This window comes from Pteropus vampyrus, unplaced genomic scaffold (genome assembly GCF_000151845.1).
Source record: "Pteropus vampyrus isolate Shadow unplaced genomic scaffold, Pvam_2.0 Scaffold32, whole genome shotgun sequence".
Taxonomy (NCBI): Eukaryota; Metazoa; Chordata; class Mammalia; order Chiroptera; family Pteropodidae; genus Pteropus; species Pteropus vampyrus.
The window spans coordinates 9,470,092-9,482,075 of NW_011888813.1; the positions used below are offsets into that span (position 1 = coordinate 9,470,092).

An 11,984-nucleotide genomic window follows, 5' to 3' on the forward strand; every position below is an offset into this window, starting at 1 on the left:
CTGCATGACAGGGGAAGAAGCTCCACAGACCTGCTGACCAGTAAAAGTGGTGAAAATAATAATAATAATAATAATTATTATTATTAAAGTCTCTGGAAATGGTTTCAAGTGGAAACAAGTCAAGAAACGTTTACTCAGGAAAATCTAAATTCTTTAAGAACAGTGAGAGTCTGCAGCATTTGAACCGAGATCCACTCCTTTCCTCCCTCTTCCTAACCCACTGCTGTGGAAACTCCACACCAGACTGATGGGACCAAGAAGCCAGGCGTCTCCCCCTCCGCCTCCAGCTATTAGTTGGAGGGCTAGCTTCTCAGAAGGGGTCAGGGGTCGGCACTTCTAATTCCACTCCCAGCTACCTGCTGCTGAGGCTGAATCCCTGGTGGCTGCTGCTAAGTGGGAGCTCCCCTCTCCTGCCCACCCTCAGTCAGAAAGGGAGGCTCCACCCTGGCCGCGGTGCCACTGAGAATACTGGGGCCTCAGTGGCAACCCAGTGAGACCTGAAGCTACGGCTCCCTCTCCCACACCAAGCACTCAGTTTCTGAAGCAAGGTACACTAAACGGAGAGGTCCCACGATTGTGGCTCAGAAGACCATATTAACAGACTTCACAAAGCGACCCACGGAATTCTGCTGCTACACACCCTACTGTATGTGGTTTTTTTGGTTTATATATATATATGAATGCCTGTTGTATACATACTTTTAATTATTATAGTTTTATATTCTCTTTACTTCTGGCATGAAAAGTTTCTCAAAATTTTCTTGATTAATATAAGATACTTTTTCCTTTTTAGATGATTTTTAAAAATCTTTCCAGAATTTGTGAAAAATATCATTAGGATTTGGATTATGATCATATTGAATTTATAATTTATGTTATGTCTCAGTAAATGTTCTAGTCTTCTTAACATGGGTCTTGCATATTTTTATCTATATTTATTCCTGCTTATTATATAATTTTCTTTGAAAGTACCATTTTTGTTTCATATTTTCTAATTGATTATTGCTAATATACAGAAATATTATTGATTTTTATATGTTGATTTTGCATCTATTCACATCATAGGACTCCTAATTAGTTCTAATAAATTCTCAATTTATTCTCTTGAATATTCAATGTATAAGATTATGATATCTGCAAATACTGACAGTATTGTCTGTTGGCTTCTAACACTTACAGCTCTTATTGTTTTGTGTTAATAAATTGGCTAAGACCTCAACACAGTGTTGGACAATAATAGTGAGAACTGGTACTCTTATCTTTTTTTGATGTTTAAGAGACAGTAGATTTAAAATATTAAACTCTATAATAAATTCAAAAATATTAGGATGTCATTTATGACTTCTAAAAATCTTACAATTATGAAGTTTTGTATTGAATAGTTTCATCTCTGGATTCACCTGTAAAAGTGTACTTAGGTTAACATTTTCCAAGGGATCATAAACACCATGACTCCATCATCTTTTTACTTCAGTGGAATATTATGGGACCGAAATTAAAGAGCAAGACGTAAAAGTTTATTTCCTTAAATCTCCTTGGTGCACTGGGATATTATATTAACATTAAAGTATGTGCAATGTTCTCGTCTATGTGTGCTCTTCGTATCTTAACAGTAGTGAAGTGGGGGATGGAGAAGAAATAAGTCTGTATTAAGAAAGAATATAATTCTCTTTCAGGGCAAACGGCAATCTCAATATTGGGGTTACTATACAGAGTTGCACAAGGACAGTTTTTCATTAGGGTAGATCCTACCTCATTTGTTATGTTTTACACTCTTGATTTATTTCCCTCCGTATTTTTCAGAAAAACATAATACATATAGGAAATTTACATGTAAAAAATTTATATAGCATTTTATTGGAAATATGAAGTAATAGCTAATTATGCTGTTTCTTTTCTATTTCTGCTATACAAATTTTTATATTTCTGGATTTTTGTTTTATTAACATTTTCACTGATGTTTTTAGCAATAAAATTTTAGCATACATCCATTTATTATTTTCCTAAGTCAGAAACCTGACAAAGAATGAACTGAGTTTCACAGAAAACAACTGCCTTACATTCAACAAATATACTTCGAAGAAATAAAATTAAATAGAAAATAAATGGACCAAGTTAAATTAATTACAAGGGATTTTTCTTTCCATTTGCTTGTTTAGCAAGAATTAAGATATTGGTAATTATTCCACATGATAACATGCACATTTGTTTACTGATAGCTACTCATTTAGCTATAATTAAACGTAAATTTTTTTGGTACATAGTAACATTAACTAGTATTTTCCTAATTAATTTAACATTATTTTACACCACTATCAACTTTAGGCTCTTATGTTGAATCAATTATACACAAAGGAAAAAAAGCATATTAATATTTGAAATTACCTGGACCAGAAGTGTTATTGGGCCATTTTTATCCACTTCTAGTATTTCACCATTCTTTGTGCCAACTAAAATATGACCATGTCCTAACGATATGGCACGTATAGATGGGTTATCTTCCAAGAGAAGACCTGAAATGTTAAATGGAGATGTTCTTCTAGGTATGAAGTTACTATAATAGAAGGATGTATATATATATACATAATGCCAGTGATGCTATTTTGACAATGAAAATCACATTACAAGGTTGCTTTTTCCTCTATTTTAAATATTCTAATAAAACCACTGAGTTTTCTCCAATTTACTAATCTCAAAAAGTAATTACCACCGATATCCTACCATTTTATGATTCTATATTATCCCAGATCCTCTAGTACCATTCTGACAACTGTTTCTTTTCCTCTTCTATTCGTACCTCCTCATCTACCTTCTGACCCTTTAAGAGCATGTACAATATTCTGGTTAATAAAAACTCAATTTAATATTAATTCACTTATGTTTACTGCATCCTAGGAAATACACTGGTGAACATGACAGAACCAGCTCCTGCCCTCGCAGAGTATGTAATGAGAAAGAGACCATGTATGAGAAGCATACTGGAAAAGGAGCATAAGGTAAGAGAAATTACCCTTTTTTAAGAAGGAGAATATAAGTGGAAGGAACCATCCTAGAAGAAATAATGTTTGGGATTTGGAAAAAAAAAAATATGGTCAGATAATTGGAGGGGGCAAGAGGAAAAAGAAAGAGCAAGTTCAAGGGGAAAGTACACTACCCATCCCCCACTTCTGCAGGGGATGTGTTCCAAGGCCCCCAGTCGATGGCTGACACCGTGGACAGTACCAAACCCTATATATATACATACTGTTTTTCCTATACATTCATACTTATGATAAAGTTTAATTTATGAGTTAGGCACAGTAAGAGATTAACAACAACAGCTAATAGAATAATTATACTGCAATAAAAGTTTATAGTTATGGTCTCTCTCAAAATTTATTGTACTATATTCGCCCTTCTTGTGATGATGTGAGATCACAAAATGCCTTATTAATTTGAGAACTTTCACCTTTTCACTTCAAGGAAGCATTTTATGGCTTCTTTTTGGCATCTCTAAGTTGCCGGCATCACCGCTCTTGCACTTTGGGACCATTATTAAGTAAAATAAGGGTGACTTGAACACACTGTGATGCTATAATAGTCGATCTGCTAACTGAGGAAGCTGCTAAGTGACTGATGGGCAGGCAGCATATACAGTGTGGAGACATTGGACAAAGGGATGGCTTCCATCCCAGGCAGGACGTAGCAGAATGACGAGAGCTTTCACCATGCTACTCAGGACGGTACACAATTTAAAACTCATGAACTCTTTATTTCTGAAAATGTCCATTTAATATTTTCAGACTGTGGTTGACTGTAGGTAACTGAGACCACGGAAAATGAAACTGTGGATAAGAGACGACTGTAACAGTACCGAGAAAGGCCTGGAGGTCAGAGTATGATGCGGTACCTTAATGTGCTGAGAGAAAGTCGATAGAAAATAAGGGCCTGCAAGACTAGCGAGGCAGGGTCAACAAAATACCAAGGTGAAACAAAACGCCACGTTTGAAAACTAACTTCCTGATTGGTGGTAAATGCGGTGCTCGCATGGCAATTTTCTTTGGAAAGTTAAAAATGTTAAAAATTAACATTAATGATATTGTTCTTGGTTAATATTTTACCACGCGTTTCGCAGAAAACAGATTTTGAAAGGACAGCAATGATTCTGGCATTCAGTTAAGTGTGATGCTTGTCTAGTAAAGAAGGAAAAATATATTCCATCTGTTCCACCTTAGTGACCATGTGTGTTAATGAGCCATTCATTTTTTTTTCTTACAAAGTGAATTAAGTCTTAAATCACCTTTAGATCCTGGAGCCAAAGCAGCTCTCTTTATAGCATAGGTCTTGAGGCATCTTTCAAAGGAATCATCCCAAAGAGCTACCACCCCATCTTTTCCTCCAGTTACGAATCCCTATAAAAGTAAAAGGTTCAAGTTAACAAAGATCCAAATAGTTTTTAAAATAACCTTCTTTATATTGAAAACTTCTATAGGAAAGAACATGTATAAGCAAAAGTTATATCTTGTAATGAACGGAAACTAGCATGAGCCCTTTACATTTTTTTACACTCCAAATGGAATCTGCAAAAATATTACAGTGACACTAAACATTCTACCTCTAGGATGGAACTTTAAGAACACTTTCTGTTCTCTGAAACCATAAGGTAGCTCTCTACTGCTTTCAGCAAGTTTACATACATTCTCCTGGAGGCTTAATAATCTCATCCTTTAAAAAAAAAAGGATATAACAGTAGCTACCTCGCAGGATATAATGATAATATATCAAGCATTTAAACAAGTTTTGACACATAGTAAGTTATTACAGATAGTAAAAAAAAATTTTTTTTTTTAAACAGCAGACCTATTTTACTCTGTGTTCAGGAGTTTGAAAAGAGGATTAAAACAAAGTCAGGAAGCCCAGCTCACAGATTATTAGGGGGTGGCACAGCTAAATTGAAAGGCAATGTTCCTTTACTTGCGAAAATGCTCTACACTCCATGATCTAATTAGGTTTAACTTAAAATATCTTTAGGTTATTTACCTTTTCCAATGAATGCATACTGAAGACTGGCCCATCGTGTGCTTTAACTGTTTTTACAAGAAAGATGTCTCTCCAGATGCACACGTCTCCCGTGGATGTTCCAGAGAAAGCCATCTCTTCAGTCCATCCATACACCGCGCACATCATCGTGTCAGTTTTCCCCAGTGTGCCTATGTAGCCTTTTCTTCCAATCAGTCCTCCCCCTGGTTCATAAAAAAAAAAAAAATTACGAAAGTATCACTTTCAAAATGTATAAAATTACAAAGCAGTGCCTTTTCTTTTCTATGGTTGTTACTGTTTAAATAGAAAGACGTGTAACAGCAATGAGAGTTAGTTACAAAGAAAAATATGGGCCTCTCAATCAGTGACTTGAGCAACACCTTCTCTGGCTGGGGCAGCCATACCTACGGTGGCTTTCAGGTCATAGCTTTTAGATAAATAAAACGAATACTAGGTCGGTGTGTTAATGAGCCCTCGGCACTTTTGATTGTTTTTCAAATTTTTTATTACGACATATTTAATACAAAAAAGTATAAAAACAATACAAAAACCACCTATATATCCACTTAGTAACTTACATAAAATTGCTGAAACAGCTGATACGTGTTGCCAGTCTCATCTTCCTTCTTCGCCCCCTACTATTCTGAATGTGATGTCGATTATGCTCACGCATTCCTTTACACATATTTTCCTACTTATTTTTATGAATTGTTAGGCACTATGTCATATTATTTTTAATGTTTTAAATTTTTCTATAAATACCATTCTGTATGTATATTCTTTTGCAACTTGTTTTCACTAACAATTTGTTGTGGAGTTTTATACATGTTGATTTGTACCTCTAGAAAACTCATTTTCACAACTATACAACATTCCATTATGTAAACATAACACGGTCTGTCCATTTTCCTACTAATAGGCATTTACTTCCAAGTTTTTGCCATTGAGAACACTCTTCTATACAAGTGCAAGAGATTCTCTAGGAGTGGCCGTGGGTTGTACAAAAGGAACAGCATATAGACAAGAGATGTCATCTGTTGCCAAATTGTTCTCCAAAGCTGACACATCAACTTACTATCCCATTAACAGTAGGAGTTCCTGTCATTATCCACCTTTCAGGAACATTTAGGATTGTCAGATTGAGGGGTTGAACTACCAACTGAATTTTACTGTAGTTTTAATTTGCATTTCTCTGATTATTAATAAGCTTTACCATCTTTTCCTATTATTACCGACCATTTCCGATTGATATCTTTTGCCCATTTTTCCAACTGAACTCATTATTCATTTATTCAATAAATATATGTAACAGCCACTATTCGAGATACTAGAAGTAGAGCTATGATCAAAACAGACAACAAAATTCCATGATTTCATGGAACTTCCTGGTGAGACAGTCGATAAATATGGTAAATAAGTAAAATGTACAGTACGTTTGAGGCTGATGGGTGCTATGGAGAAAATGTAATCGTAAACAGGAGATAAGAAATGGGAGGGGTCCATTTTGAGGAGGATGGTTAAGAAAGGCCTCATCGAGAGGGTGGTAGTAGAAGCAAATCATGTGAGAAAAGTGTTCGAGGCAGAGGGGTCAGCAGGGATCTTTAAGGAACAGCCAGAGAGGCCAGGATGGAGTAGCGAAGACAGTAAGGGAGGCGGCAGTGGGAGGTGGGGTCAGAGAGGTCACGGGCAGCATCACGGGCCACTGTTAGAATCTAACTTTTACTCTACGTCAGATGGAAAACGTGGCTGTGGAATGACAAGATCTGGCGCTTCATTTATTCACAGGTTCATTCTGATTTCTGGGTGGAGAGAAAATCGAAGAGCAGCAAGGATGAAAAAGAGTCGAATGGTGAGTTCGATCATCTGGGCAAATGGTAAAGGTGGGAGCATGGAAGGTAATGAAAAGTGGTCCTACTCCGAATGTATTTGGAAGATTGTCTTAACATAGCAGCCGGTTAGTGAACGTGGAAGGGCAGTTGGTGGAGTAGTGAAGGACAACAAAACCAGACTGACATCTCTCAAAGAGAAAGAAGGAGAATATTAATTGCCAATAAAAGTCTGAACAACTGTTTGAAGGTGTTTTAGTATGTAGGTAAGAGGAGAAATTGATTAGCAACTAGAGGGTAGAGTGGAAAAGTTTTTGTTCCGTTTTATTTATTTAACCCATTTCCTGTTTGCCTCGAGAATACTCGCGGGCAGCATGTGCAGCTGCAGCATTTACCCCTTGATAACTCACGGATCACAGTCCTAACCTCACCCCCAAGGCTTGCCACGAAATAGCTCGCTTTTATTATTTTCTCATCGCTCTAGTATATATCGATAGTCTTGGGAAACAGATGACAGACGTCATTCTATTTATAGCAGTGTTTTTAATATAGTAGTGGCATTTCCATTTATAAAATATAGTAATTCTCGATCACTGAAAATGTCAAATCCTGGAAAATGTAGCATCAGGCGGAATGTGATGTTCCGCTGTGTGATGTTCTGTGCTTTGAAATGTACATGAAAAAAATTATTAAATACTGGTCATAATATGCATTTCTGTTACATTAGGATTAGCAACAAGTGCTGCTTAGAAATAACTCCAAAAACAGCTTTTATATTTTGTTTTCACATTGAAAACTAGCCAGATTGGCTTCAGCTGCAAAGAGTGTGTTTGTGTCAAATTAACGCCGGCAGTGAGCAGCACTTTTTTTTTTCTAAATGGGAAATGGGTTAAGATGGGGAAGGAACAGGGCACTTGTACGCTAAAGGGAGTCAGGAGAGCGGGAAGGCTGATGATGCAGGAGGAAAAGGGAAGAAGAGCTGGAGCGATGTCCCTGAGCCAGTGACAGAAGGGATCCAGGGCACATGTGGCAGCACCAGCCTTTACTAGAGCACAGACCACACGTCCAGAGCAGGGTTGGTGGACCGTGGACTGTGCGCTAAGTCCTGTCGCCACCTGTTTTTGCATGGCGCCCACTGGAGCAGCTGCCCATCTCCTTCTCTGCTCCCAGAGCCGACCTCTCTGACTTTTGGCTGCCAACTAGCAGCAGCCCAGGGCCTGAGCTGGTCACCATCTACAGGTGGGGGACTTTGCTAATGGCAACTGCTGGGCTCCTAAGAATGGAATCGCACTGCAGGGGCTGTCTTGCCTCTTGCCTGCTGCCCGAGCTGCGCAGGTTAAGGCTCTGCAGGAGAAGGATGTGCTAGGATCCATGTGTCACTGCGGCACAGTGAGGCTGGGTACGGGTCCCCTACCCCAACCTGCCAGGCCCCTTCATCACAGCAGGCTGATCTGGGAGATAATGTCTCCAGCTAGTGGCAACTGGGTGCAAACTGGGTAAGGCAGGGCAGGAGTTTTCTCTCCTGTTGTGTAAGCACCTACAAAATAGTCTTGATTTTGTTCCTGGGCCTGGAAAATCTAAAATACTTACTATCTTGCAATTTACAGAGTTTTCCACCCTGGTTTAGATAATCACTGGTTGGGTTTTCTGATACACACAGCATGTGTTCCTATTGAGCAAGGTCACATCATCACTGCACTCAAAAAACTTTTAGTGGCTCCCTTCTCTTAGCAGCCACAGTCCTTAAAGGAGACACTAATAACTTGGAATTCTCAAAGCTGACATCTGGAATAGAAGGTAAGAAGCTACCTGTTAGCCTCAGACCTAAGTCATCTTTAACTTAATTTACATAAAGCTGTGTATTTAGAGGGTCGGACAGCAGTTACTCAGACAAAGTGGTTACTTACTTCCCACTTGACTAGTAAACTCTGAGAATCAGAACCCCAAAAGTGAGGAAGGATGAAATGCACACCAAACTCTTAACCTTTATCGTTTTATGGTTCAGTTTCAGGTCTACTATATGTCTAATCAAACTTAAGGGGGAAAAAAATTATTCGATTGCAAATATTTTCACTTTAAGGCTATTTACTTAAAAAAGTAAATAGCCTTAAAGTCTCTCATATTTACTTTTTTAAGTAAATAGCCTTAAAGTCTCTTATTTCAAAACAAATTTCGTTTTTTTAAATTTTTAAAACAAATTCAGTTTTTTTTTTCCCAAGGCAGAGATAATAAGCATTACTCGCTTGGTAATTGCAATTCCAAGTGACTAAGATAACAAATTTCAAGTTTTGTTTAAATGGATAGGAGTGAAAATTACAAATATGTTTAAAATGTACCAAATAACAGTGAATCACCTTTTTAAAAATTAACTTTTGAGTAATTTCAGAATTTCATAAAAGACGCAAAGGTAACAAACAGAGCGATCTCACATACAGCACTCCTCACCCAGTTTCCCCTAAAGTTAACATCTTACGTTTCCACGACGAATCAAAACTAAGAAACCAACATGTCTGAGATATTACTATTAACTGAACTCCAGACCTCATTCAGATTTCACCTGTTTTTCCACTAATGTCTTTTTTATGTTCCAGGATCCAATCTAGGCTACCATATTGCGCCTAGTTAAATCACGTTTAAAAGTAATCATTTCTTAAATTTCAAAGAAATAAAAAGCACTCACCTGCTCGGCGCCAAAATTTCATGTGTTTAATCCCAGCTGTAATTAATTTATCAGGCACGTAGGGGTTCATTTTTACAACAAAAATCTTCTCTTTACTTCCTCTGAAATAAATACCAGAATGTTTTAATTATAAAACTCTCCTGTAATAATCTTTTGCCTAATCCATACCCTATCCTGATTACCTCATTACTGAATGCTTGGCCTGCTTGTCTCACGTTTGTGCCATGTAAACATGCATTTGTACATTTGTTATTTTTGTCATTATTTTACTAGTAACTCTTCTCAATAGAATCAAAAGATAGGAACAGCTGAGAACTGAACTTCTTTTGGATGGCACCTATGATAGATCTATGCGTAGGGAATGCTATTTGTAGCATGAATGAGTTAAAGAAAAATTTTTATAATACTTCATTATAGTTTAATATAGCCTTTCCAAATGTAAAGTTTCTTTTAAACTCTCTTATATAGACATTGTCTACACATGCTAAAAATATAATTTATATTTTTGAGTGTTTTAATGTCTCACTTTAAGAAACAGAAAGTCAAAAAAATAGTTTCTGACATTTCACTATTTCCCCTTTTAAAGAAATTAGTATTTTTATTATAAAAATAATACACGCTCATTGTAGAAAATTTAGAAAATAAAAAGTATAACAGAAAAAATAAAGATATATAGCTTCTTTGTGATGTATGTGTGTATGTATTTTCTTTTACTCATATATATAATGAGCATTTTATCAGGCTTTCCAATGACTATATAATAGCTTATCCTACAGAATTCACTCTGCCTGTAAATGGAAGTTTTAGACAACAGCTTTTTCCAATGTCATATTACAGCGACATTAAAAAGTGAGCTCACAAGGGATAAAACTATAAATGAATTCTGAAATTATTTGTCTTTTTACCATGATTATACTACTTATTCAATGGTGATAAAGATGGCAGCAATAGGTTATGTTTGCTTGATTTCAAAATTGGTTTCATTTTCTTTGAAGTCTAAAGTAATCTCAGTATTCTGCCAATGAGATATCAAGTTTTTTGCCTACCTTGCTATTGAGAGTTTCTCTCCTTTCCTCCAGTCCCATAGTACAACAGCGTGGCTGTCATCTATTCCAACCGAAGCCAAACGTTTGCCATCCGCTAGAAAAATTAATCAGAGAGACATACTGACCATTGACATTTGGAAGACAAAAACCATAAGTACATATTCTTAAACCACATTTAAAATTTTATAAAATAACATTAAACATCAGGTATGCATACAGCTATACAAAAGAACCAGAATTTATAAGGGGTGGAGAATTGCTTCTTAATGCATCTAACCATATCTGCTGACATTTTCTCTGGCATAATTTATCTTATCCACCAGGTTGGGATGGGAGAAAGAAGAAAGATTAAAAAAGTGGAAAAAGGAAATTTAGAAAATAAGAAGGAAAGGAAAAATCAATTAAGAAGGGAGAAAATATTTACTTCATTCAAATTCACCATAAGAACTCATAACGATTATGAAAAGTTAACCAAATAAAAAAGATGTAGGTTACAACTACATATTGCCATTAAAATGACTATTTTTAGGAAAGGCTAATTATTTTAGTTACTATTATCAAGCAGCAAGTAATGAATATGTTAGACAAACAACTGAGCTAAGTCACTCATGCTGATAAGTGTGCGTGTGTGTATAAGCTGAAAGGCTCAATAAAACGTTTGCCACTCTGCCATGCTCTCTGCAAATCTCAATTAGTTCATTAGCACTACTATTGTTTCTTGTTAACGCTCTTATTTTGCTACTCATTTTGTTTCTTGACTTTTAGCAAGATCTCTGAATATGTATATACATTTCACCCAAAACTCTACTAGGAATAATTCACTATCAATTCAGAGCAGCAGAAAGTAGAAATTCAGTTTCTTTATATAAAATCCTCTATTAATATCCACACCCCAGCTTTCATTGTAGACCTATAATTGCTAAACTTTTAAATGTACAGCAAAGAGCTAACCTACCTAAAATAGGAAGAATTATAATTATAGCTGAAATTATTTTGACAAGTCAGCTTAGAATTGTCACTTCATAGAACAAATATTATAAAACAAATATTGCAGGTCTCGCCTCTTTCCTTAGCTCTCATCTTAAATATGATCAAAGTTTATTCTGCGGTTATAAGACACTGAGATCAGGGTCTGTCCAAAGTGGGAGATGCATACCAGTAATAATAATTGAAAAAGTCTTAGATATTATGTAGACATTTTTTTAAATTAAAAATTGTTGGGGTGACATTTATTAAATCAAGTAAGTTTCAAGCATATGATTCAACAGTATGTCCTACATATTACTGCTGTTTGAGGCCACATGGACATTTTAACAGAAACATTAAAGGGTATTAAAAACTACACTTGTTAAATTATAAAATAGCCAGAAAACCCACACTTTCATTGCCGTGATTGAATAGGACAGGAGCATA

The 11,984-nt window shown here is 36.1% G+C and overlaps 1 protein-coding gene across 1 annotated transcript in view; it reads right to left on the reverse strand.

Moving 5' to 3' along the window:
• Nucleotides 1-11,984, reverse strand: part of EML5 (echinoderm microtubule associated protein like 5) — a 129,950-nt gene that overhangs the window by 55,474 nt on the left and 62,492 nt on the right. The window contains exons 16-20 of the mRNA XM_023528865.1: nucleotides 10,572-10,669; nucleotides 9,526-9,626; nucleotides 5,020-5,222; nucleotides 4,280-4,391; nucleotides 2,386-2,513 (exon numbers count right to left, since the gene is read on the reverse strand). Of these exons, the coding sequence (XP_023384633.1) occupies nucleotides 2,386-2,513; nucleotides 4,280-4,391; nucleotides 5,020-5,222; nucleotides 9,526-9,626; nucleotides 10,572-10,669 (642 nt within the window). The remainder of the gene's footprint in view (nucleotides 1-2,385; nucleotides 2,514-4,279; nucleotides 4,392-5,019; nucleotides 5,223-9,525; nucleotides 9,627-10,571; nucleotides 10,670-11,984) is intronic.